The sequence below is a fragment of the Anser brachyrhynchus genome (genome assembly GCF_964034855.1).
Source record: "Anser brachyrhynchus genome assembly, chromosome: 1".
Lineage (NCBI taxonomy): Eukaryota > Metazoa > Chordata > Aves > Anseriformes > Anatidae > Anser > Anser brachyrhynchus.
The window spans coordinates 62,084,413-62,109,885 of record NC_137694.1 but is presented as its reverse complement, the minus strand read 5'-3'; the positions used below and the strand labels follow the sequence as shown (position 1 = coordinate 62,109,885).

The 25,473-nt window shown below is 39.1% G+C and overlaps 1 protein-coding gene across 5 annotated transcripts in view; it reads right to left on the bottom strand.

Annotated features, from left to right (window-relative positions):
* The window catches only part of DGKI (diacylglycerol kinase iota), a 212,218-nt gene that overhangs the window by 41,691 nt on the left and 145,054 nt on the right, over positions 1-25,473 (bottom strand). For all 5 annotated transcript variants that reach the window (XM_080582487.1, XM_080582483.1, XM_080582486.1 and 2 more), the window contains 6 exons: positions 19,934-20,013; positions 18,057-18,101; positions 12,693-12,762; positions 11,160-11,200; positions 9,401-9,528; positions 8,704-8,829 (listed from right to left, as the gene is read on the bottom strand). In XM_080582487.1, coding sequence (XP_080438613.1) covers positions 8,704-8,829; positions 9,401-9,528; positions 11,160-11,200; positions 12,693-12,762; positions 18,057-18,101; positions 19,934-20,013 — 490 coding nt within the window. The remainder of the gene's footprint in view (positions 1-8,703; positions 8,830-9,400; positions 9,529-11,159; positions 11,201-12,692; positions 12,763-18,056; positions 18,102-19,933; positions 20,014-25,473) is intronic.

Here is a 25,473-nt window from a genome sequence, read left to right as displayed (position 1 = left end):
CTATTTGCATTGCACTCACATGTACAAATAAGGTCATACACATGTAAATCAAAATCAAATTCTAGTTTCTTCCTTTTCTAATTACACCTAACAAGAGCAGAAGCAAAAGACAATGTCCTAAAGCTCAGTATTCCTGGGAAAGGGGTTGTCAGGATGATGTGTCTAGGTTCTGTAAGTACCAAATACTAATGACTGTTGAAGACATTTTAGTAAGTAAAAAACATGTTTTTCTACACAGCACAAGTTCTCTGTAGATAAAGTTAAATTTTGGCAGTAGTGACATCAAAATCTTATCAATTAATAGGAGAAGTGGTGACTAAAGAAGGTCTTCCATGGATTCAATCACTTAACAGAGACAGCAGAAGTTGCTAAAAGTTCATATTAAACAATTTTCAGAATCATCTGATTTTCACTGTTTGTGGAGGTTCTCTCAGGTCTAGTGGGTGCAATAACTGTAGAGGTATGGTTCATCCCCTGATATAGCAGGGAAGGTATGTGGTAACAAGTTTCCTAGTCCTGTATCTGTATCTTCAGATGTCAGAGCAAAATGCCACGATTTCCTCATGCCCAGAACTGTCACCAGATTAGTAACATCATGGCCAAGGTCATGCAAAGCCTCTTGAATCCTGAGCTGAAAATGACTCTTCTCAGGTTTAGCCTCACATGCGACGTCTGTGTGAGATACACTCGGGATACACCGAAAACATATATTTTGCAGGCCAGTCTTTGGAAAGATATTTTGGTGATAATATTCCTCTCCATCCCCCATGATTTTAAGCATTGCTTTTCTCTCTAAACTGTGTTCTTTTCTTCTGCAGTTTGGTCAAGGTATAGTTGACTGTATTCAGACACGTCTAGGAATCCCTCATCCTGACTATGATAGGGATGAGTATGACTACAACTAGATACATTTCCCAGGGAAAGTGGACATGAATTAATTAACAAGGTGGGAGAGGCTCAAGACTAACTTATGAATTAACGTTTGTCCAGGTATAAGTCTTATTTCCAGTTTCATGACATGCCATTTAAGAAATTCATCTATACCCTGTATCTACCAGCTACCCTGTAGCTGGATATGATCAAGCTTGCTGTACAAGCAGCACTTGAAGGAAAAAGAAAATTTCTTCTGGAAAAACTGTAAGAGCTGGACAATCAAATTAGCTTCCAGATAGTAATGGATACCAGCAGCAGCAGGTGTCCTTAAAGAAACTTTTGAAATCCCTCAGGCTACAAAGCAGCACTTCACTAAGCAAGATTTTTATTTGCTGTCAATCTGGAAGGAGTACGAATTTTACTGGGAAGTATTTCTATCCACAGTTCTACAGTCTCCAGATTGTTCTTATATACAGTGACTGTACCACAAAATAAAAATAACTATCCTGTTTTTGAGAATCTCTTTACTGAACTGATTATACAAAGAAAATAAGAGATTCAAGAAATTTCAGGCAGGCCTTGATTTTAAAAACATAGGGATGTCACATAGAAAACACACTCCTTTTTGTAAGCCAAATTCCACCATTTTAAGAGCCTTGCTATTTGTCAGGATGGAAAAAAAAATATCTTGATGGCAAGAAATGAAGCTTCAAAACAAATTATTCAAGTAATGCCACAATTCTATGGATTTCCATTGCTACATAGTAAGTTTTTTAAAGAATGTGAAAGGGCAGGAATATTTCTTCTCAGAACCACAGGCACCTATCATCACAGAAGAATTCCAAAGGAAAGCAATAATTGTTCCTTTTTTCCAACTGAAAATCTCCAGAGACAATGAAGAAGGCAAAAATATTGAAGTATATGGAGAGAATAAATATTCACATCAGGAGCATAAAGTACTTGAAATTCACTATTCACCATGTCTGGGTGCAAGAACATAGAACAATTAACAGGTGCCTTCTTTGTCAGGAAAGTCTCCAGAAATGGGGGCAATGGAAGATTTACAAGAGCAACTGAAGAAAAGATATCCTAATGATGAATAACTTTTAGCTTCCACCAGGAATTTAGGCAAGATTTTAGCTATTGTGACTGCACCACACTGACAGTAGTGAGAGCTTTCAAAATACAGGACCAGACCCCACATTCAGATACATCAATTTTTACTGCTCAGTCTTACTGAGGGAACTTACTTTCACTCAAACAATTTCTTACCCATTTGCTACATTCTTATAATTACATTTTTTTTTTGCATTCTTCAAAGTACTTTCCTATTTAACCCACATATACCTTTCCCTGAACCATTCTCAGTTCTCTCTACAACATTTTTCCTTTTCTTTTAGTCCTCATCTTTCCTTTCACTAACACTTTTCATTTTCAATATCACTATCCTAGCAAGAGGTGGAGAGCTGATTTAAGCACACCTTTTTCATGTTCCATCTTAAGGTAATAAGAATGATGCCTGACAAGCTATTTGTAAAAGTGTCTAGACAACAGAAGAAAAAGGAAATGGAGCTGAGCACAAACAGACACTGCATTTCATTATATTCTAATTCTATTATAAGGACTACATGAGCATACAGTGAAAGTGAGATATGATCTATACCATCACTCAAATAAGGTTTCACTGAAAGCAATCACTACTCATGTAGCATCACCTGGGACTTTAAACAATAGAAGAGTCATTTGTACAGTTGTACACAAACATGCATTTTACTCTTATGGCTTTAGCCTGTAAACTAAGTATCAAAACTCACCAGGACAGACTTCTTTGATTGTTTAAGAGCTGATGCGGAGTTTTCCAGTGCAAGAGTTTTGGGGAAACACTTGAATTTTTCTGTCCTTCACCAACCTTTAAATGTTCACTATCACTAGGCAGCTCCTGCACAATACATTCAAATGCAAGTGAACTCTTTATATTTTCCTAACTTTCACCAGATGAGAATTCCTTTTCCTTTCTGCATGCAAGCTTGTATCCCAAATGCTCTTTTCACCTTGTACCACATGAAAATTTCCCTAAAAAACAAACAAAAAAAAACCAACAACAACAACGATGACAACAACAAAACTTGTAATGTCTGTACAGTCACACTGATTTCCTGGGCAATGATCTGATTCTTGTGGTTGAGTTAAAACACTTGGCATTTAGCCTTTTTCTTCTTCCCTCTCAGGAACTTGGTTATTATTGCCTCATAAAGCAGTGCCTGGGTGGTATTACTAGCTAATTAATGTCTATTTAGTGTAAAGGTCTTCCAGCCCCTTTAGCTGCTTTTTCTTCCTTTCCCTGACAGGGCCAGATGGCACTCTGGCCAACCTTCATCCACCCTTCACGAGCCATGCACTCAATTCAGACAATGAATCTAGCAGCTTTGGAACTCATTCCCTTTACATGTGTTAGGTGGGCAGGTGCTAGAGGAGTGGTTGTTACTGCTCCAAACAATAGGTAAATGAGTGACTTCACTTAAAAGACATAGGTTAAACATCTACCAAGGAATAATCACCTTTTCATTTTTGTATGCTGTTGTGTTAGTTGTTTTTATTTTCTATCTTTCATCATATAACAGGATGACAAACACATACCTACAAAAAGAAATACATGTTCAACAATGAAACAGGCAACAGGGCAACAGGCTCTAAGGCAATGATTATGCCCACCTCACCATACCATTTGATCACAGGATAAATTAGGATGATGAACCCACTCATGTTCAAACAAAGAGTCCAATTACATGCTTCTGTGAAGCCAGCCCAGAGTACTTGGCTTTTTTCAAGATCAAGCACCAGTAATCCAAGTAACTGTCTTCCCCTTAGTGTTGTATGCACCTTTCACGCTGATTTGATGTTCTTATTAAGATATGATCTGCCCCAGCTCCAGATTACTGCATCAAGATGCTAATTTTCATGTCCTTTACACTCCACAAATTGGTCACACATCAAAGAGCCTTCAGAAAGGGTAAGGGAAGGAGGAACAAAACATAAAATATCATTAACCAAATGCCATCTGAAAATTAATTAGCATGAAGCTCACCTGATTAAAAGTGTAAATAATTTTCTCTCAGAAAACCACTGCCTCAAAAACATTACAGACGAATTGTTTTTTACCCCAAAAGTTTGTGATCAGAAACAATTCCAAATATCATCATTATTTTTAGATAACATATTCTCTTCTCTACTTTCATTGAATTAAGTCATTTAAGGCATCTCTGTATTAGTAGACTTTGTCTTTTTATCTACATTCCTCACTTCTCAGAAAGCATTATTACATCTTAAAGAAATTAAATATATATAATAAATTAAATTTAGGTTAAATATATATATAACAGTGCCAGAGACACTCCAAGCAGCCTGCAGCCATGCTATGATCAGCTGTGGTCTAATCTGCTTTCAACATCTGAGGAGTGTCATTCCCGATTCATGTTTCAAAGACAAATGACTACTGAGAAAACAGCCCTAGCTGGTCAACTGAATGACGCCTTCTCTCACTGCAAGTCCCATGTCACTTGCCCTAGTGACAGGATATAGGGTCTCACACGTTGAGCTGGAGGTGCTGTGCAATATTTCAGGCCAAACATAAAACACTGGACACAGATGACCTTCAAAGGGTCCATGAGAACTCCATGGGTGGGAGGAGGCATCTCCTTCATGCTCTGCCATATTCCTTTTTAGGGAACTGTACTCCAACTGGTTAGGATCCTCTCTGCAAATTTTATTCGAAAAAAAAATAATCCGAAAGGACAAACCTCTGAGCTGCTTTCAGCCGCCAAAAATATAAAAGAACTTTCTAAGCTTTTGCTTTAAAATGCCAGGTTATAAATGTTTGACTTTCCAACATAAGTTTGGTTGGAAAGTCAAATGCTTGGTTGGAAAATCAATACTCAGAAGCTTGGAAATACCAGAGCTCATGTCATCTAAGCATCATGCTCCAGCCCTGTTGCACTCATACATTATGACAACCTTTAATTACATTGCCACATGCTACTTTCTTCTATTGGACTCTTGCTTTGATGTTTAAAAAGACCTGCTTAATATCCTTTTGTATTCTGTATATGCAGCACACAGCCTCAAGGTTCATTTATCCCACACTACCAAAACTGTGCACAGAATGTAAAATGATTAATTTTCTCCTAAGCATCTCTGACAGAGTCTCCCCATAATATCCAAGTTTCTTGTGACTGTGAAATTTACCCTCACTGTGTTCCTCTAAGGTGAGGTTGCAACATTATCTGTATTCCGCAGGTGGGAAAATGAGAGTCGGAAGAAAGAAGGCACAAACTTCCCATTAATTTTAGTAACACAACCTAAGGCACACAGAAAGCATATTACTCAGTTTCCAGTCCTTCGCTCTGTTTCAAAGTCTCCTTGCAATGGCCTCCCAACCTACTTCATAGCAGACATGCATAAAATGAGGAGCCTGTTACTGGCCATTTGTGAAGTTTTTTTTTTAAATCTGCGTCAGTCAGAAATTCTGTGGAGGAAACTGAGGAGAGAAACCAGTCCTCCAGAGTAGCTTTCAGCTGCCTTAAGTGTAATATCTTGCTTTCTCCACTGCAATCCTCTGCTTCATTTACAATACATCTTTCAGCTTTGCAGCAAATGAGGCAGTGTCTAAACATACTTCAGAGCTTGCCCACCTGAATAACGAATAATCTGCATCAGCTCAGAACTCTAGATTGTGGTGAGAAACAGCCACCATGTTCCTAGCCTGTCTCCTTCTCTTATCTATCCGCACCCCATGTTCTCCTCTTTTTGGTTTTCATTTCCCATTGTGATTTCGTCTGTTCTTTGCTTTCTCTGCTTCTCTCCAACAGCCCCGAGCCTGCACAGCAGCCTGTCCCTTCTCATATGTTGCAGTCCAAAGTCCCTGCAGGCTGACATTTTCTCCTTCACTTCCTTTTCCCATTCAGTGTCATCAGCCTTTTCCTCCTGTTCCCTCTTTCTCTCCCCCAGACATCTGACTGTGCCCTGTGCTCCTCCATGGCTACTTCCCATCCCCTAACCCTATTTCCCAAGTTGCTGCATACACTCCTTTTTTATTTTTTTTTCTACTCCTTCTTTTGGATTTTTCGTCCTCTTTTCCCTGCTCCTCCATACACCTTTCCCAACCTATCCCCATTTGACCAAGATTGTTCCTCCTGGTTTTTTCCTTCCTGCTGGAGATCAGCAGCACAGTGCCCCTCCTCAGCTTCTGTGGGCCTCCTGCAGCCAGGAGTAAGCACAGAGAGACCCCGCTCAAAACCTCCCTGAGCTATGTACAGACACAAATTTTTGAAAACAGAGCTCCTGAATCTGAGGTGTCTCCAACGGGCATCAACAGCCTCAGGGCAAACTCAGGAGCACAAGACAGCAAAAGGCATTTCCTCAGTATAATGGGGATACTTTTAAATGTAAAGCCTCAAAAACTTCACTGCACTAACAGCACTAAAACTTCTCAGGAAACAATTTCTGGATTTACTTAATTTACAGAAAGTAATTTAAAGCAATACATTTTCCCCAAATCTTGTCTTCAGAAACTACTGACTTGTGTTAAACTTTAAACTAGAAGAAAAAGAGAAAGAATTGAAGACTGAGTCTTACCATGAAAAAAAAAATCAGCCAAAACAATTACAGTTTAGAGAAGCTTTCAAGGAAACAGTGCCTTACAGTAAACAGTGACAGGTACACTTTACTCTGGGCAATGCTACTTTGCTGATAATGAATAAACCTACCAGATAAACATAATTGTTCCAGCTAAACAAACATTTCCAGTCACACTGGCATAAATAAAATCATTTCTTTCATCAATTAGAAGCAAGTCCACGTGTTGTCACCATCTCTCCACACTGCCTAGAAGTGTCTAGGCATCATTTTTCCCCCAGCTTTGCAAGATCCAAATTTCAGGTTGTCCATTCCTATCTGTTAAAAAGTGCACCTGAGTTCGCTATCCCTAGCACAAAAACAAGAACTGATCCAGAATTCCCCCAGAGTAATGGGGGAAACCCTGGTGAGCATTTTCTGTCAGTGAAACTGCAGATCACCGTTCCTTTCCTCTAAAACTCCTCCTTTCAACAGCATCCATTTTGCTGGGAAGTTTCTGGTTTGTAGCCATGCAGCTACAAATTCCCATCCACACTATCTGCCCTGAAGCAGTACTCAGCAGGCACCGTGCAGCCTCAGTTTATGCACATCTGAGACAGAACACCTGGTTTTGAAAATCTAAAGCTGAAGGACCAAAAAGCTGAGAACCACTTCTAAAATGGGCTAGACGAATTAGAGGTGCTCTTACACAAAATCTGAACAAAGCAAACAGGATCACAGAGTCCATTGCCCATCTTTTGAACTTTAAAACTTTTCCTCTCCTAGAACAATAGTTTTATTCCAACTGGAGTTTTTATAATTTATTATTCCTTAAGAAATATTTTTAAAACATACTAGTGTAGAAACTGATGCTCATTTTACTGAGTCTTTGGTGAAGACACAATTTTGTATATCTTATCAAAAGGACAAAGCTGCACATTTTATTTAAACATTTAATGGCCTAAGATAACATTACATTAAAAGCTATTTTACAAACATCTTGCTCAAGAGCTTTCATCATGGCCATGGCAGCCAAAAGGGCCAAGCATACCCTGGGGTGCTTCAGGCACAGCGTTGCTAGCCAGTTGAGAGAAGTGACTGGCCTGCTGTACTCTGCCTTGGTGCAGCCTCATCTCGACTGCTGTGTGAAGTTCTGGGTGCCCCAACATAAGAAGGACATAAAACTATTAGCATCCAAAGGAGGGCTACAGAGATGGTGAAAGGTCTATGAGGAGTCGCTGAGTGGCTGAGGTCCCTTGGTTTGTTCAGCCCAGAGCAGAGGAGGCCGAGGGGATGCCTCATGGCGGCCTGCAGCTTCCTCACGAGGGGAGCGGAGGGGCAGGCGCTGAGCTCTGCTCTCTGGGGACAGCGACAGGACACGAGGGAATGGCATGGAGCTGGGACAGGGGAGGGTTAGGCTAGCTGTTAGGGAAAGGCTCTGCCCTGAGAGGTTGGTCAGGCATTACAACAGGCTCCCCAGGGCAGTGGTCATGGCACTGAGCCCGACGGAGTTCAAGGAATGTTTGGACAGTGCTCTCAGACATGTGGCTTGATTTTTGGGTGGTCCTGCGTGGAGCCAGGAGTTGGACTCAATGATCCTTGTGGGTCCCTTCTAACTAGGGATATTCTATGTCTATCAGCAGCAAAACCACTCTTTAGTCATAGAATCACAGAATATCTGAGTTGGAAGGGACCCACAAGGATCATTGAGCCCAACTCCAGTCATCCTATACCTGCAATGATATCACTGGCTAAAGACAATATGAAAAATATTGCCTACAGCTTTGAAAGTAAGCAGTAATTGTAGAGGTTTCTGCTTTTGCATGTTGCATCAGAACTACCTTAACGGTGAGTGCATCAGTCTTTTTCATTACCAATTGCTGTGAAGGTTCCTGCTGGAACATCAGATATCCTAAAATAATGTATTTACTTTTGGAAACATGGATGTACATTTTTAAGAGAGTGGAGTGACACAGAGGGGGGGGAAATAAAAATAAAAAATAAAAAATAAAATATACAAAAACACAGAAAAAATACCAAAGGCAAGAACATATAATAATGGAGAAAGAGGATGAAACAGAAGTGAGAACAAGAGAGAAGAAGTAGAATGACTTCTCTTATTTTGGCATGTCAACACAACTCAATAAGCTTAAAGAAGCCACTAGTCTGTGGTGATGGTGACAGCGTGTCATCAAGCAGAGAAATGCAGAGGGCTCTTACTGCAGCATATGGGTCTGGCTGGCGTCCTTTTGTTTGTCGGGTACCTCGTAGTGCGGGGAAATCTTGCCGAGGCCACTGTCGCTCAGCATCCTCTTTCGAACCGCAGGGTTCCACCGATCTGATATTCTAGGGAGGGAAAAATGAAGAGAAAGGCATTCAACTCCAGAATTTACTTTGCATGCTCCACTTTGAAGCTCTTTTATGTCTGTTTGTCCCCACCATTTTTCAGCCCACAGCAAGCTAGCTTAGCTAAATTCACTGTGAGTACAAGACTCTTCCTACAGAAGAACAGGAACATTTCTGGTCTGCCCAGAGGACGAGAAGAAAGACGTTCCACCACCATTCTGACGCTCAAAGGACTTCATGGACTTATATACTGGTATCAAAGCCTTGACCATGCAGAGAACAGGTTTGTAACTTGTTAGATACAGATTTATGCCAGGGGCATATATGCTCAGAGGGTGTGAGGACATTGAAAGGTGCTGAAGATACCTCTTTAGTCCTGCTGTTTGCTTCAGGATGTGTAATAGAGTAGATGTTACTCCGCTGTCCTTCTGTCATTACCATTGCTGCACCTGATCCTTTCCCCAAGTCCCCACCCTTTCCCATAACTCCCACCCCCTTCAGAAAAGGGGACCAGAAAAGAAATGCCCAACTCTAACATGGCTGCTGAAGGCCAGATTCTAGCACCACTCACCCAGAGGCCTGCTCCACTACCAGATCAGGCATTCCGGGTGGCGTCCCCCCCTGCTGTGACATTACCAGCTCTGGGTCCAGAATAAAAATCTCGTCCTGCGAAATTTCCGTCACAAAGTGCAAATGTTCCTGTCGGAGTGATATAAGGAACAGATAACGAACCTGTGGCATCACTGGTCAAACAGAAAGCCCAACTGGCTATAGGAAACCTGGTGGTAGATCAGTCTGAAGAGCATTCATGTGACTCTGTGTGTGTATTTATTTAAGTGCATACATATACACACACAATAATAGCAATGCTACTGAGGTTGTAAATAAGCAATTCTTAGATTTTAAACAAAACTAGATTCCCAACCATCAAGCTTCACATTCGCAGCAACACTTAAAAGACTGTTGCTCAGTGACTCAGGTCCTGTCAACGCCATTCAACTGAAAACTGGACGTCTACCCAAAAAGCTGAGGTTTGCATTTCCAAATGAGGACCATCATCTAAGGTCTGCCCTCAGCTGACATCTGACAGTATTTTTCATAGTTTGCAGGTATTTTCTCAACCCTCAATTGCTTGTATATTCTGTTTTTGCATCTCCATTACCAAAGCTCTCTTTCTCAATCCCTCTTTTTTGTTATTGACACAGAAGTCCCATTGTCTTTCAAAAACACTGTGTGAGTAGGCCTGTCTAAGTAGGTGGATGGACAGGAAACTTCCGACATTTCGTGCACAGGGACCATAACACAGTATTGGTCTTTTGCCCACAGAAACATAGGGCGATGAAGTAGGAGGGGAGGATAACAATTTGTACAGAGTCAGAATTAAAGAAATGCAGAATAAACCAAACAGAATGACACTGTCCAGTTTAACCTGTAGCAGCATCTCCTTCATCTTTGCTTTACAAATGTTAAAGCACAACTTCATCAAAGCATGTATATGACTGTGTGCAAAGGCCCTTGGTGGCTATATGCAGACACTGAACCTGGGACCTCTGAGCTAAAGTCACAGCTTCTTCTGTTGAAATAAACCACCAGCTGCATATGTCCATATAATTCAAAAACTGCTTACATAGTTCTTAAGGGGACCAGGTGCAAATTACCAATAGGTGAAGCAACAGTTTACACTTAATGCTGAGCCACTAATTGATCTGTTCTGGCTACAAACCAGAAACACCAAAAGCTTTTTTGCTTTTGCAAAAACTTTTGCAAAAGCTTTTTTTTTTTGCAAAAAAAAAAATTTCAGTGTCTTTCAGAAAATAAATTCAGATTGGCAGATCTACACCACAGGTTTGAATCTAATGAAACTACATGCTGCTTTGGGTTTCCTTGGGCATATCTGATACAGCTCTGTTCATCATTCTCAACTGGTAACATCGCATTAATTTCCACAGCTATTTCATGTCACACAAAGGATCAGGACTTCTGGTGACCAAAAACATTAGTGAAAAGATAAAATCAAATAAGCTAGTGTCACACAGATACCCTTAGTAAGACTTGATAAGAATGACAAATGTAGAAAATCCTGATTTGTATATCAGGTTGGCAGTTAAATAGAAAAGCACACCATCAGAAGATATAAATCTTCAGTGAGCTCAGTGAAATGATGTGAATTATATCAACTAAAAAAAGGCCCAGAAGTTTTTCTCTGATTTTCACAAGACATCAGCAGCATTCTAGAATACACGAGAACAATGGCAGAGAATTCATTTTAAGCTGCATGTGGCATAGCTTTAAAAAAGATTTATAGAAACAGTAACCAAATAGAGATTTACCTGAGATCTGTCAATGCGGTAAAAACGATCAGCAGAAGTTGCTGCAAGGAAGACAAACAAGAAAGCAGCAGTGAAGCAAGTGGTCTGAGCAGGACTGCATGAACAAGATGGGCTGAACTGACATCAGCACCATGTAAAGACAATCTCTGTGTCAGTGAAGTGACATGGGTGTCATAAGAATATAATTTGATTAATTCATTATTTCCATATTTCTACCCCATTAAATGATGAATTTAAATGTTGGGCTTAACAAAACAATATTCACTGGAACTACTGACTTGAAATAAATAGTTAAAAATGCAAGAAAATTAGGTTTCAGGCATATAAGAAGACTTAATTACATTAAAATATGTGACAGAAAGAGCTACATTCTTCCAATGACAGTAGAGCAAGCACATCATAAAATTGATAGGTCTAATAGTATTAATTCCAATTTTGAATCTAAAAATAAACTGTAATATGCTTGGGACATCTTTGTAAATCAAATGCTCAAATATTCCACCTGAATTACCAATACACTCAGGAAAATTTATTCTGCTCATGAAAAACACATGTACAGAAGGGAGAATCACTAAAGTCCTAATATGAATCTTGGCACTGCCAAATAATCTCTATTGATAAAAACAGAAGTACTTTATCTCCTACAATACGCTTCATCAGATGCATTTTTTATTGTTGTTTTGTTTCTGCTTTGCATTTAGTTTGGCCAGTGAAATCACAGATTTGCTCATTCTGGGCTTTTGACACAGCAGTGCAGTAATACAGCATTGTCATTTTTGGCTTTGCTAGGGAATATCAAATACCTAAAGACAAAAACTGAATGCATCTACCCAACCAGCTTTCTCTGAGAACCAAACAGATCCTAAATGCATGTTTTATCAATTTCCCTCATGAGCGACAAGGAAAAGTGATTAGAAACCATCAAGGAGAAACTGGTTTTGTTTAGAACAATAAAAAATCAGTCACCACATGCTGAAGCTTCTGCAAAAGCAGATGCCATCCATTTTAGCTGCTAATTCTAGTGTTCTGGAGCCTGATGTAGAGCCCAGTTAAGCTGTCTGCTTTGGCAAAGTTTGGGTCAAATATAAGAGTTACACGACATGCACTCTTACGGGGAGGGGAACACTTTTCCATCACCTAAACACTGCAGTACTTACACAGAAAAGAGAATGAAGAACACTGTCTTGCTGACAGCAGTGTGCTGCCACAACCATCTGCACTATGAGTCCAGGTACCGCCACGTGATAAGTGCTGCATCACAGCATAGACACTAATAACACAAATCCCAAGCCACACATGGAAGAACACACCTCCTGGGGGCAACAATGCTACAGAAGACATTTTGATTGCTAAATGAAGTCCCTGTTTCATTTTTCAGAGGAGAAAGGGGGGCTCACAGCTCCGTTTTCAACTGTTCAGCAAAGCAAGAAGGAAAGCTACCCCTTTGTGATGGTACTCTTAGATGTGTTATCCTTCACATCTGCATCAGAAGCAAGCACTATGCTAGGCACAACAGAAGGGAAATGCACTTACCATCTAGGAAGCACCATCTAGGAGAGAGCCTCTGAACAGAAAGCACTCTTGGGAAAGAGCTTTCTTGGTCCTGGATAGGGCAGGGAAATGACATAAAAAAAAAAAAAAAAATTCTTAAAAGGACTATTTCCTAGCCTCCACTTTTTTATTTTTCTCTACTGATATCACACAATTTGCAATACCTGCATAACTCAAATTCACTGGATATGTTCCACACTGACATCAAGGTTCTAATGTATTATAACAATTGCTATAATTAATGTATATAACATAATGTATTATAATAACTGTTATAATTGTTATAATTATATTTAATGTATTATAACAAATTTAATGTATTATAACAAGAGAGCAAACAATTTACTCTTTGTAAAGAAACTTCAACTACATCCTCAGCTATCTTCCCTTCAGCTCAGCAATACCAAAAAGTGTTGCATCAAAACTAGCCTTCTCAGTTGTCTACAGCTCCCTTTGTTTGTAGGGACAGGAAAACAGAGGGAGGTGAAAGAGAAGGTCAAAGATACACATCAGTAACAAACAACAGCTATGAACTCTAATTACTATGCTTGTTTGATGTGTGCCTGTCATTTTCCTTTATGCCAGAGCAGTGTTTTTACACCGTTTCCCACCTCTGTCAATCTGCCACTCAAAGCAATTGCCCACTTTGCTTGTTCCTAGTATGTCCCAAATGCACATCAGGGTGAAAAAAAAAAATTATTCTCCGCATACAAAATACAGACAGTGCAGGCATGGGGACCACCATCAGCCAAGACAGCAGACATCCTGCATCAACTTGTTCCCATTCTGGCTAAAAAGACCTGCCCCTTGGGAACCAAGGGACATTACTTCAAGAACCAAACCAAATGGCTGGGGAGGAACAAAGGACTTCAGACAGCCTGCCCCTTGCTTTCTCAGCTCTCACTGAGCTGGAGACAAAAGGGATCTCAGAAAGGAGAAGGTGGCCATGGCTCTGTGCCATGCTGCCAGTGGATGGCCAGCTAACTTCCTAAAGCCACTGGAACACAACATCGAAACACAAACAGATTTGCACAGGACAAAACACAACAGCACAGGTTGTGGGCACCCACCCAAAATTTGCATAGAGCCAGATTCTATTCTTATTTACATCTTAGGCAGTAAAATTAGCACACCTGCAAATGATGTAAATTCAGGCACATACTGGCTCAAGATCAAAGTTTATTCTTCCTGAAGACAACAGGCTGTGGACGGGTATGCCAATGCACAAGGCAAGAAAATGAAAAGTGGAAGCAACGGGGAGGAAAAGTACCGCTATGCACAGAAAGCACAGGATGTGTGTATCCATATATATTCATAACATAGAGATGTGACCACAGACGAGGATACAATGAGAGCTCACTAGGATTTGCCAGAATATCATACAGAAGCCCACCACCTTTCTTGTCTGCAGGATGCAGGACAAAAAATTTTTGTATTGGAAATTGTACAGCTATATCTGGTGAGTAATCTTTTGAGGGTCTAGCATCAGAAAGTAAAGGCTGGCTAAAGGAGCAAGTTCCAAAAACAGATTTCAAACAATCGTGGGCTTTCAGCCAGCCTTCTGACAATGGGACTATGAACTCTTAACCACTAGCATAACACAGAAATCCACCCTACTGCTCGTGCCTCAAAGTTACCACTCCAGTCCGAACTACAGCAGACTTTTAGAAAGACATCTAGCCTAGGTGACAGACTCCAAGGGACACAAAACCCACCAATCCCTCAGGCAGCTGGCATCATGTCCATGGTTTGAAGGAGGAAAGTGAGACTGCTTTGCATACAAGAGGGAAATTGTAGAAACACCACCACAGAAAATGAAAGTTTACGGTACATCATACACATCCAACACACCTGGAACACTCATACAGATTCTCAAAGGTTTGAATTATTTTATATGTTTTACTCTGTTTTTACTGCCTGTTTTCTCATCATTTTCTTCATCAAAAAACACTAGAAGTATTAGTTATTTCTCGTCAACTTATCTTACATTTTGCAAATCTGACATATTCCTAATCCATTTCTAATCCAAACTGCCATGCATCAGAAAAAGTTAAGAAAAAAAATAAAGAATATATCCAGAGAAAAATGGGTGTTTCATTGTCTCACTTCCCCAGGCTGCCCAGTCATGAGTAAGTAAGACTGAGAGGAAGAAGCCCATTGCTTTCTTCAACCTGAGGAAAATCTCAGAGAATACTGAAGGAAGTTGTCATTTCCATTTGAGTGGATAAAAAGATTTCTAAACTGATTACAGAGCAAATGATGCCCTCATGTGTCAAGAGACAGACCTCACTCTTTGATTTACATAAAGGTATCTGACACATTTTCAGCCATCTGAGGAAAAAAAAAAAAAAAGAGGTTATGTTGATGTTGTATGGATACACACGAGTTTTTGGTTTCCCTATATTCCCGGTCAGCAGAGTGTCTGCATGCGCTAAGTATTGTTTTCAGGCAGCTGTGATGACAATTAGCACTTTAAATTTTGATAGATACTCATTTCACAGCCAGGTGAACTGATCTCAGTGCCTGGCATAATGCCATTGCAAAATGTTAACAATTTTATCTGGTATCATTACAGGTTTTGTATGATTCATCTTATTAGCTTCTGCCACTGGAATTGACTGAAACCTCCTATTATTGCCTTTCCTTTCTGGTTATCCAGGACAGAAAAGCAAAGACAGCTCCAGACAGCTCATGTGGCTTCTTCTCAGTGCCCTAGAATTTGGAGCTTGGCTATTGTCCTGGCAACAGATCTTGTCTGCAACGTTACTGCAGCATCTTAAAGATTTTGCTCAAGTAAAAAAAAAAAAAAAAAAAAAAAGCCTTCTGATTCTTGATACCTGCATCTATAGCCACCCTGACAAAAATCAAACTTCAGTTGTGTCCCATATTTAGACTCACAGATTTTATTTGATCCCTTAAACATTGCCCTAATGTACTGGTTTTGTCTCCAACTTCTGTGCATTACAGGAGAGATGAAGAGGACGGCATAAAACTCAACAACATGAACTATTTCTGCAGATATGGACCAAAAAACATATCTCAGTGGTTGAAACATCAGATTTTAATCACACTTATTTCTTTCTCTAGTATGGGTTTACTGAGCTGTGGGATTTAGGTCTACTTCTATCACAGTCGAGTGTAATGTGTGAGAATCAAGGACTTTCTGAAATCCACTACGTTTGCTAACTTCAATATATCTAAATGCATGAAGCTGTATGTGTCTTAATATTTACCCCACTATTTGAGTAAAGGTTTGGGCTGGGATACAAAGGAAAGAAGAAAGAAAGCACCCAAAAATAATGATGCATATGAAAATGATAGATGATACGAACAGGAGACATGAGTAAAGGATTTCATAGCTGGCAGAATACATAATGATGGGAAAATGAAGATGGTGATAATGCTGGTAAATGTAAACTCCAGTCACGAACTGCATAGGCTCTTTTGACAAATCTGTTCCAGCTCAAAAGCAGAACTAGCTTGGGAAGTCTCAGGCCCATGAGAATAATATTTCGTATACATTTAGCTTGTTACAGAAAGAAAGAAGAATGAAGAACAACTCTAGCATCATTTTTCTCATTTGCACTCAGGCTTGCTGATATTGTTTTTGCTGACTCCACATGTGTTAAGCTGCAGAGGAATCACACAAGAAAACCATGTTTATGAGACCTAAAACAACCCACGACACCTTATTAGTGAGATAAGACAGTTTCATCAACTCAAGAACATTTTCATACCCTTTATCCCCTTCTGTAATTTATAGAGAGATGCCAGCAAATGCAGAACAAACTTCAAATTGACCTAGCAAGACAGTTTGTAGAAACGACCTGCTGAGAATAAAGTAGTGTTTGAAGAATTCAGGATAAACAAGTACTGGAGACAAAACACAGAAGGGGTGCATTCAAAATGCGGCATCATAAAAAATTGATAGAAAGTTAGGGATTTCACACTGATGTGCACTAGAGGAAATGGCTGGGCAATTAATTTATATACTGCTGTAACTGCAGAGGTTAGAGCCAAGTATGGGGCTGATTTCTGACATTTCATTCTCTGTTTTGGCCCTCACCATATGCACAGATTTAGTTCTTTATTTTACCTCAGGCAGTTTCCTACACATGGAACAGTCAGCAGCCACTCAGGTTAATTTATAGGCAGTGGAACAGAATAATACATGCTGGTTTATTAGGCAATTCACTAGACAATAATGTTGTGCTAAAACTCAGTTCCAGGGCAATGATTGACACAAATGTCAAAAATATGAGGTTAAAGTTGGATGCAGAAATGCAGAAACAAACCATGAACTGGTATGAAAAAGACAACTTTAGAAAAACATGCCAAATCTGCGTTTTCTCATAGTGTCTTCCTGGGTTCAGCACATTTACTGGAAGTCCTGCCAAACTGGAATTCTGTATCACCCAGGTAATCATTAAACCCTGAGAAATCATCTACAGTTTCACTACTATGCATTCCTATCCACTGGATCTCTGCATGTTTTCTCAGTGAACACATTCCTGCTGATCCCAACAAGACTTCCATTGTTAAACCTAGGAAAAGGCTATCAACACCATGCAAGCTTAAGTCTTGTGGTCCCAGGCACTGTGTCAACTGACCATTGTTTGTGTCAAGTCTCTGCGCTAATGTCAAGTTAGCTTGGGAGTCAGTAGAGAGAGTCTAAATTAGTTTATTCCCAAATAAAGCATTGTGCAGTGCAATATTTTACTGAGAGTAATATGTGCTCTTGAACAATGTTTCCAACTATAAAGCCAAGTTCTGTACTGTATAAACTGTAGAATATAGCTGTAAAACACACAAAGAACACAATTTTGAAAACTAGCCACCTAGAAATAGAATGTCATCACATACAAAAGACAGATTTGTGTTCAGGATGGATCAAAAAATTACTCTGAAGATTATGTTAAATGAGAGGTAGATGACTGTGGTGCACAGAATCATTAGAGGTTAGGCCTTCTAGTACACCTCTTTTCTCAGTGGTAGACATTATTTCTACGTCTATGCAATATAACATGTTGTTCCATTTCTCAGAGAAACAATTTTACTTTTGTCATTTGTCCTAAAGCACACATTTTCCCAATCACTTCAAGAGGCAAGGCACATCATGTTGTGCTAATTTTAAAGATTCCATAAGGTTGCAAGGAAAAGGATTGTCCTAGGGAAACCAGAATGAACTTCCATCATTCGGGGGTAAGTGATAATCGAAAATTCCTCTAACACATTTTCTCATAAAAAGAAAATCTGGGTTCAAATGCAGAGTGCAGTTCACATTGTTAAGTGTCTTTTTTCTTTTTCTTTTTTTTTCTCATTTAATAAAAAGAAATTTCATCTTACCTGGTAGTGAACTCTCTGTGTAGTAGAAGATACCGCCTGTAGGTCCTAGTAGGAGGATGAAAGACGTGCCAATGATGAAAAAGTTATTTGCAGTTCTGCTATATGAAGTGGTTGGGCAAACACCGTAAAATAATTTTGCAAGTATTTCTCACTGTTTTTAAGGGCATTGAACAAATACCAAAGAATAGCAGGTATAGAAAGCTCACTTAAAGCTTAGATTTGCATGCATTTGCATGCATGCATCAAAAAAAAAAAAAAAAGATGCCTACAAAAACTTATACAGAGGTTATGTTAATGGATCTTTACCATATCATAGATGTATTTGTTCCATAAAAACTATCTAAATTTAAAAATATCAGCAGCAAAATGAAATAAAAAAAAGCTATAAGCCCTAAATCTTTTTTTTTGCAAATATTTCTGAGCAATTAATACACTAAAGAAAACCACTGGATATTCTCCCTGTTTTAAGACAACCTCATGCCAGAGAGGTCATATCAGAATGACTGTGCTGCTTAGCAGGCTTCAGGAATCTAATTTATTTTGACAGGTATTTTGTCATACAATTTTAGCTTATGATATAGCCTACCAAAAACCTGGCCTACAGGCTATAGCTCCCTAGTTGGCATGCAAGTTGGCAGAGTGCAGAAGGCCTTGGCACCTCCATTCCCAGCATATGGGACTGAGCCAAATCAAGCCAAATAAATAAATAAATAAGACCCTTGCAAAAGGCTGGAGAAACACAATTCCTCCACAACAACTGTGGGTAATTCATTTTCTAGCCATGCTTCCTCCATCGCTGCAGAACCACTCTCCATCAAATACTGTCCATATTAGGCTGTTCTGAACACAGTCAGAGATCACATGTCATTTGTAATCTGCTGTGAACACCATCCCAATTATTTTATTGTATTTTTCCATCGTCAGATACCTTAAGTATACATTGCTTTACAGTAAGTTTTTATGCCCAATAATAGTCATAAATCAGGTCTGAAATGCAAAAAAGGTGAAAACCTGTAGTCAGATACAATGGTCCATATTCTGGATGCAAGTGGCAGTTTCAAAATCACAGCAAATTCAGTGCCTCTCAAGTAGTTTAGGGGGAGAAATGAGATCCATAGCTCCCATGTCAATTGGGACAGCTATTTAGAAACCCATGTAGAGTCCTCACACTTGAAAATGGTTTTGAAAGATATCAGTAAAAGATTAAGAAACAGTGAGAGGTACTATGCTTATGAAAATACATCAGCTTTATCACTAATGCATACACATTTAAAATTACTCAGGTAATGGGGTATTTGGATTCTCCTTTTTCCATACTGTATTGTAGAATGAACTCTCTTATGGCACAACATTCAAGATGATAAAAGCAACATTGTTTTTAGTTTATCAGCATACATTTCTGTATATTTGGAAATTTCAGATTGATACCTAGTGTTGGTGTCTCTGTTTACTCCATAGCAGTGTTAGAGAATTACATTTTCATAATTAGATCCATTCAAATACTATGATATTTATCCTCACAAAACACACTTTCTAATCACAATTTTGCTTAGAAATGTGTATAATTTCAGCAATGTACATGAAGAATCCTAGTATTTTGTTCATGTTCAAGCAGAAGTAGACACAATAATCCATGTCAATTCTGCTATCATTTAAATGGTTTCAGTGTGATCTATTATTTCCTGTTCAGGAAATGATGTTCAGTGTTACTCATCTTTTTTTTAGCATATCATAACTCTAAGTTTTGCTTTCAGCAGTAGGCAAACTGCAGTACTCTCAATACAAGGTTGTTGCAACTATTAGACCTCTGCACGCGGGACTAGAAGAAGCAGAGCACAGATTAATAAATGACACTTAAATTCACAAAAAAAAATCACCTCTTGAAGACGGTCAATGTACATCCGACAGGTCTCCAAGTCACAATCTCCTCGTACAACTATAATTCCTAAGGGGATAGCTGGGAAAGCAAAAACAAAGAAAAAATGTCCTTAAATGAGGTCTGTTGCACTTTAAAAGAAGATTTGCAATATGTTTTGTTGTTGTTGTTGCTTTTAATATCCTTACTAAATCTCTTTGTTATCTATATCTTAACAGTCACTTAAAAACAGGAACATAATATTCATCATTATGATGAAAAATATCATTAGTCTTACCCATTTGTAATTATCAAAGATTCTGGCTTTCAACTGCTTTTCATCCTGAAGAAGCTAAAGCAGATTCAGTTAAATTTTGTACTTCATTGTCTAATGTGAACATCAATTATTTAATGCAAAGAAAAGAACACACTGCAGAACCAGAGTTCAGGGAGGTGTTCTTGTGCATTCAAATATGAGTGAAATTTCATTTTCAAAACTTAAAATTCTACAGAAATGATTCAAAGTATTGAAAAATAAGAAAAAAATACTTAGATGGTTAAAAAATAAATATATTCTCTAATTTATTTTTAAATTCTACTAGGATTTTGTTGTAAACAGTATTCTTTGGATTTCCTCTTTATTCTCCAGCAGATCTGTCCTGGAACTGCATCAACTAATATGAAAGAATAGGGCTGCTTCTGTTTTCCAGCCTGAGCTTGTTTATTTGTTGACATAAGTAAGGTTAGAGACATACTTGTTTTATAATTATACATTTACTTATTTTGGCAGGGAAAAAAAAAAAAACAAAAAAAAAACTGCAGCATGGATATTACTTCACTTCATTTTATACTAGCATTTAAGGGAAAAAAAATACTCAGATGTTATCAGCTTCAGCTTTGTATTTCCAAAGCCATGTGACAACCATAGTAAGCAGCCACAGTAAAGGTCAACCAAAGTTAAAAGGTATCCCTGAAGTCACAGCCTCACTTAAGACAAAACTATCCAGCGTTGTACTATTTTGATGTAAGGGTGCTTTTAAATCAAAACAGGTATTATTCCATCTACAAACAACATTGACACATGTCCATATTTTCTCAGGGAAAAAAAAATATGTAAAAATACAGCAAATAATTTCCCTCAGATGAAGGCAGCATTTTTAATAACATGCTTTTCACAACCATTCCATTCCTGCAGCCACTAGGAGGAAAAAAAAAAAAAAAAGAGAGAGAGAAAGAGAAAGAGAAAACATATGTGAGTCTACAAGGAAGGTATCAGGAGAGCTGCCTACCAAAATCTCATTAAATAAAAAGGAAACAAATAAGAAAATCCTCAAGCACCTGAACGCCTGAAACTGAATCTCTAAATTAGGTTCTTTTTCCTCCCTGGAGGGTCTTTAATCAAACAATGCCCCCAAACATAGGGAAGCAGCAGGAGAGAGATTTAAATCATCACATGAAGTATTCCAGAAGGAGAGAAGAATATCATCTCATAAACAATTTTGGTAACTGAATAACAAGAAGCAACTTAAGGTCACTGACAGTACTGAGGTAACTAGAAAAAGTAACTGTTCTGCAGCTCCTCCTGTCATTCAAAAAAAGTTGATTAAGAGGGACCCTGAGATACTTATCTACTGAGAAGCTTTCCATCCTGATAAGTGAACAAGACAGTGACAAGAGGTAATGGGGAATGTCTCTGTGGCTCATGTTCTTGTGGCCCACTGAGGCTGGAAGCATACAGAGAAATTTAGTGGTGTCAGGGAGGAGAGTCAGGCAGCACCTACAGCTGCCAAGGTCATTATGCGCCTTAGAGGCCAGTGCAGGACTCCAGAGATACATCACCAGTGCTGCCAGCATCATATTCAGAAGGCAATTTAAACAGCAGAACAGCTATGAGTCTGGGAAAAACAGAAACAGGAAACAAACAAACAAACAAACCACCAAAACAACAACAACAACATCAAACAGCAGGGAGGGAGAAATGAGGAAATAAGGAAGGGCTAAGCAGAAAAACTAGGAAAGAAGAGAGCTGCCTGCACGTCTCCTGAAGTAACACTGACATCTAACAATGATCCCAATCCACCTGCTCTTTTTCAGAAAGGCCAGCAGGGAACAATGCTCATTGCAACCTCTAGGGTTTTTTCATTACACAACAGAGCTTGTGAGACAAGTGGAACGAGGGTCAATTGCCGGCTGGGTTTGTTTTACGTCTGCTGACACCCTGGGTTACAGACTGATTCTCTTTGCTTAGTGTTCGCTATCGGTTAACGTGCTCTGACAGCAGACCCTTAAGCTCTTTGCAAAGAGTACTTAATGACTATCTAGTTTCAATTCAGGAGATCCCTCTGCAGCCCTTACTGAAGGAGTGTTTGTTAAGATCTTTTATAGCACTAAAAAGTGAATTGCAGCAGACATGACTACTCCTCCAACAGTTACAAAGGCACTAGGGAGCTACACCACTGTCATAAATTGTCACCACATATTTTGTCTTGTCTATCGATTCCTTCCGCCATGAAGGAGTGTATGCACTTAATGGGGACCAGAGCTTTGACCCACTGAAACGATGCAGTTAACACAGAATGGCAATCCTTAACCATCACCGTTCCTGACAGCCCAAAACAGAAGGACCTTAGAAATATTTGGAATTCTAAAGAAATACACCAAAAAAAAATCTGAAAAGAAAGCACTAGTATGCAATACATAGTTCAGCAGTGGCACTTCTGAGCCTTTTCCGCATGACTGAAGAAGCAAGTGATAATTCACAAGTGTAATTAAATTACATCACATCTGTTCTTGGTGGCTATAGAAGAATTTTGGGTCATGTGACTTTGCTCTTAAAAAGAATTGTGTGACTTCTGCTACCTGGAAACCCGGAACAAGCACAGCCTCTGGTTTTATGGGTCAATGGCTAGCCAAGAACATTGGGTGGGTCTCAGATGGTTCCATCCCGCTTGGTTCATGCTCGCTTAAAAACCTTTTAAAATGGATAATACTACAATATAAGCTAAAATTTTGCTTGCCAAAAGTTGCTTTTGGGGAGGGTGGGTTGGGGGTTGGGAGACCCATTTGTCTTCCAGCACGTAAAATGTTTCCAGTCCTCATTTATATCATAAACCACAGTAAGCATGCACAATACATTGTGCAGACAAGATTTTCAAAACGCTTCACAACAGCTGCTGTTTGGAAACAAAAGCAAACCCTTACAATGGGATTGAAAATCTGAGATTGTTGTTCCTTCTAAATATAGGGCAACAGTGTGCTACAAAGCCAAAATGGGGTAAGTTATGATGAATCAGTTAAAGGCATAAAGTTAACCTGCATGCAATGCCTGGCATTCAGTGTCATTGTGGACACTTTCATTAGGGAATAAAGGGACTACTACCTTTTCTGAATAGCTCAGTGTGGTTGAGGATGTGAACAGTACAAAACAGTGCTGTGGGACACAGTCATTACTAGACGTGTCAGGTCAGAGGTGGGAGGGGAAGACAAAGCCTTGCACGTGTTAAGATCACAAGCGCCGCAGATCAACTTTCCCATACACCCACACACTGTCCATTCCTGTGACTACATGGATATATCCATGTGTGGGAATATGCCAAAAATATCAGATAGTCTCAGATCACAAGCCAAGCCACAGCATTCAAGTGCCAGAAATTTTTCTCCTGAGGCGCCTGCTCTTCTGGCTGCTTGCATCCAGCTCCCAGCTTCTTTGTGTTCTCTAAATGGTGAAAAGAACTTTGTCCAAGAAGCTGTGGATAAAGACTCTAGTATTGCAGTGATGAGCAGCAGTGCAAGAACCCTAGGAGATGAGACAGGCATGCAGTTGCTTCATATTCTGAACCAGCACCATGGAAAGCTTTTTGTTCCTAGCAGTGCTAACCACAATCAAGTATCAGCAGGAGGAGGGTAAGGTAGGTACAGCAGTATGGCTAATGTGATGCTCTAATGACTGCAAGATTAGTAGTGATTTCCTAAGTCTTCATGAAATTAGCTATGGAATTTATAAACAAAGAAAAAATATTCCTATTAACTGTCCATTATGTTGAATACCTAAAGCTATCGACCTCTTTAATAGTACTGAGAACATAAATGGAAGAAGCCTGAAAATATTGCATACTACACCATCAAGAAAAAGTAAAATTCAATTAACTTCCCCATTTATTGTTATGAAAGGATTCAATTTGTGATCTTAACACCATGATTAACCCACACAAATCCCAAACAAAACAGCCCCAAGACAGATCATTAAGGTAGATATGAATGCCAGGAAAACTCACTCCTATTCTGACATACCTCAAGGGGGAAAGGGAAGATTAGACATTAGACTGTAAATGTTTAATGTAGCAAATAAAGGATCCTCACTACTGAAGATGTTATAAGAATGTCATTTTCCTGAGGGGTTTCCACTGATATTAGAAGTGTGTAGAACCAAGTAAGTTCTTGTGAGAGAAATCTAAAATATTCAGACACTTAATTTAAGAGGTTTGACTTTTCCAGCATGGTTTTAATACAACTAAGTTTGTACGAAAGGATTTTCTTCCCAAACAAATCTAAGCCATGTGTCTCTTCAGATCTTTTTTGTTTATTCTACGGACAGAAATTAAGCCTCCTTCGGTTGGCTTGGCTGTTTGCTAGTTTTTTTCAGCACTAGTGATTCAATTTTAAAATCCTCATATGTCAGGAAGTAAAACACAATGGAGGTAGTTACCAGACCTGTTTTAGAACATTTGAGAGGGTGGTCATCCCCTCCAGGCCGTCAGTGACTTCTCCAACACCTTGCTACACCAAGGAAGAAGACCGTGAAGAGCTTGGAATTGAAACTGGTAAGGAAGAGGTATTAGGACTAAGATCTGAAAGAGGCCTGGCTGAGCAATGCATACACATTTAGCATTAAGAACAGGAACATGAGCTGTGAGATCTGAAGAAATACACAAAGATAGACAGGAAGGATATGAGTGGGACAGGACACCAAAGAGGAAGACCAGGACTGAAAAGGTGAGAGGAAATCACACAAGGAAAGTGATAGGAAACAAAACAGAAGTGGAATATGCACAGAAAAATCTCTCAGAAAAGTCTATGCCATAAAGTCAAACTATAGCATGATTTCCTGGAAAGTCTGCAATGGAACTTAGTATTTTGTTTCTCCTGCTCCTATGGGGTCAATATATATTTATGAAATGTACTGGAATACCACCCATCTCTTCTAGGTCAAAGGAGAGCACAGCCTTACACTTGACAGTTCCCCCACTAGCTCAAAAGGCAGGAGACTGTGTTAACTGTGGATGTTGCTCTGTGTGGAATCCACTCAATGACATAAGATGTAAATTCAGTGGTTTGGGTTTATTTTTATGCTGTTGTTTCTTTAATCCAGGCAATGACATACTCTGTTAAACAAATGTTGTTACGACTACAAAGCCAACAGCTCAAATTAGAAAAAGCCAAGATTAAAGTTGCCTATTTCAAAATGTGTGTGTATACTTATTGTGCTACTGCCTTTAATTATCTGATCACATCATATTTTTTCTTCTGTTGGACTCCGGTGTCTTTCTAATCTTTGAATACATC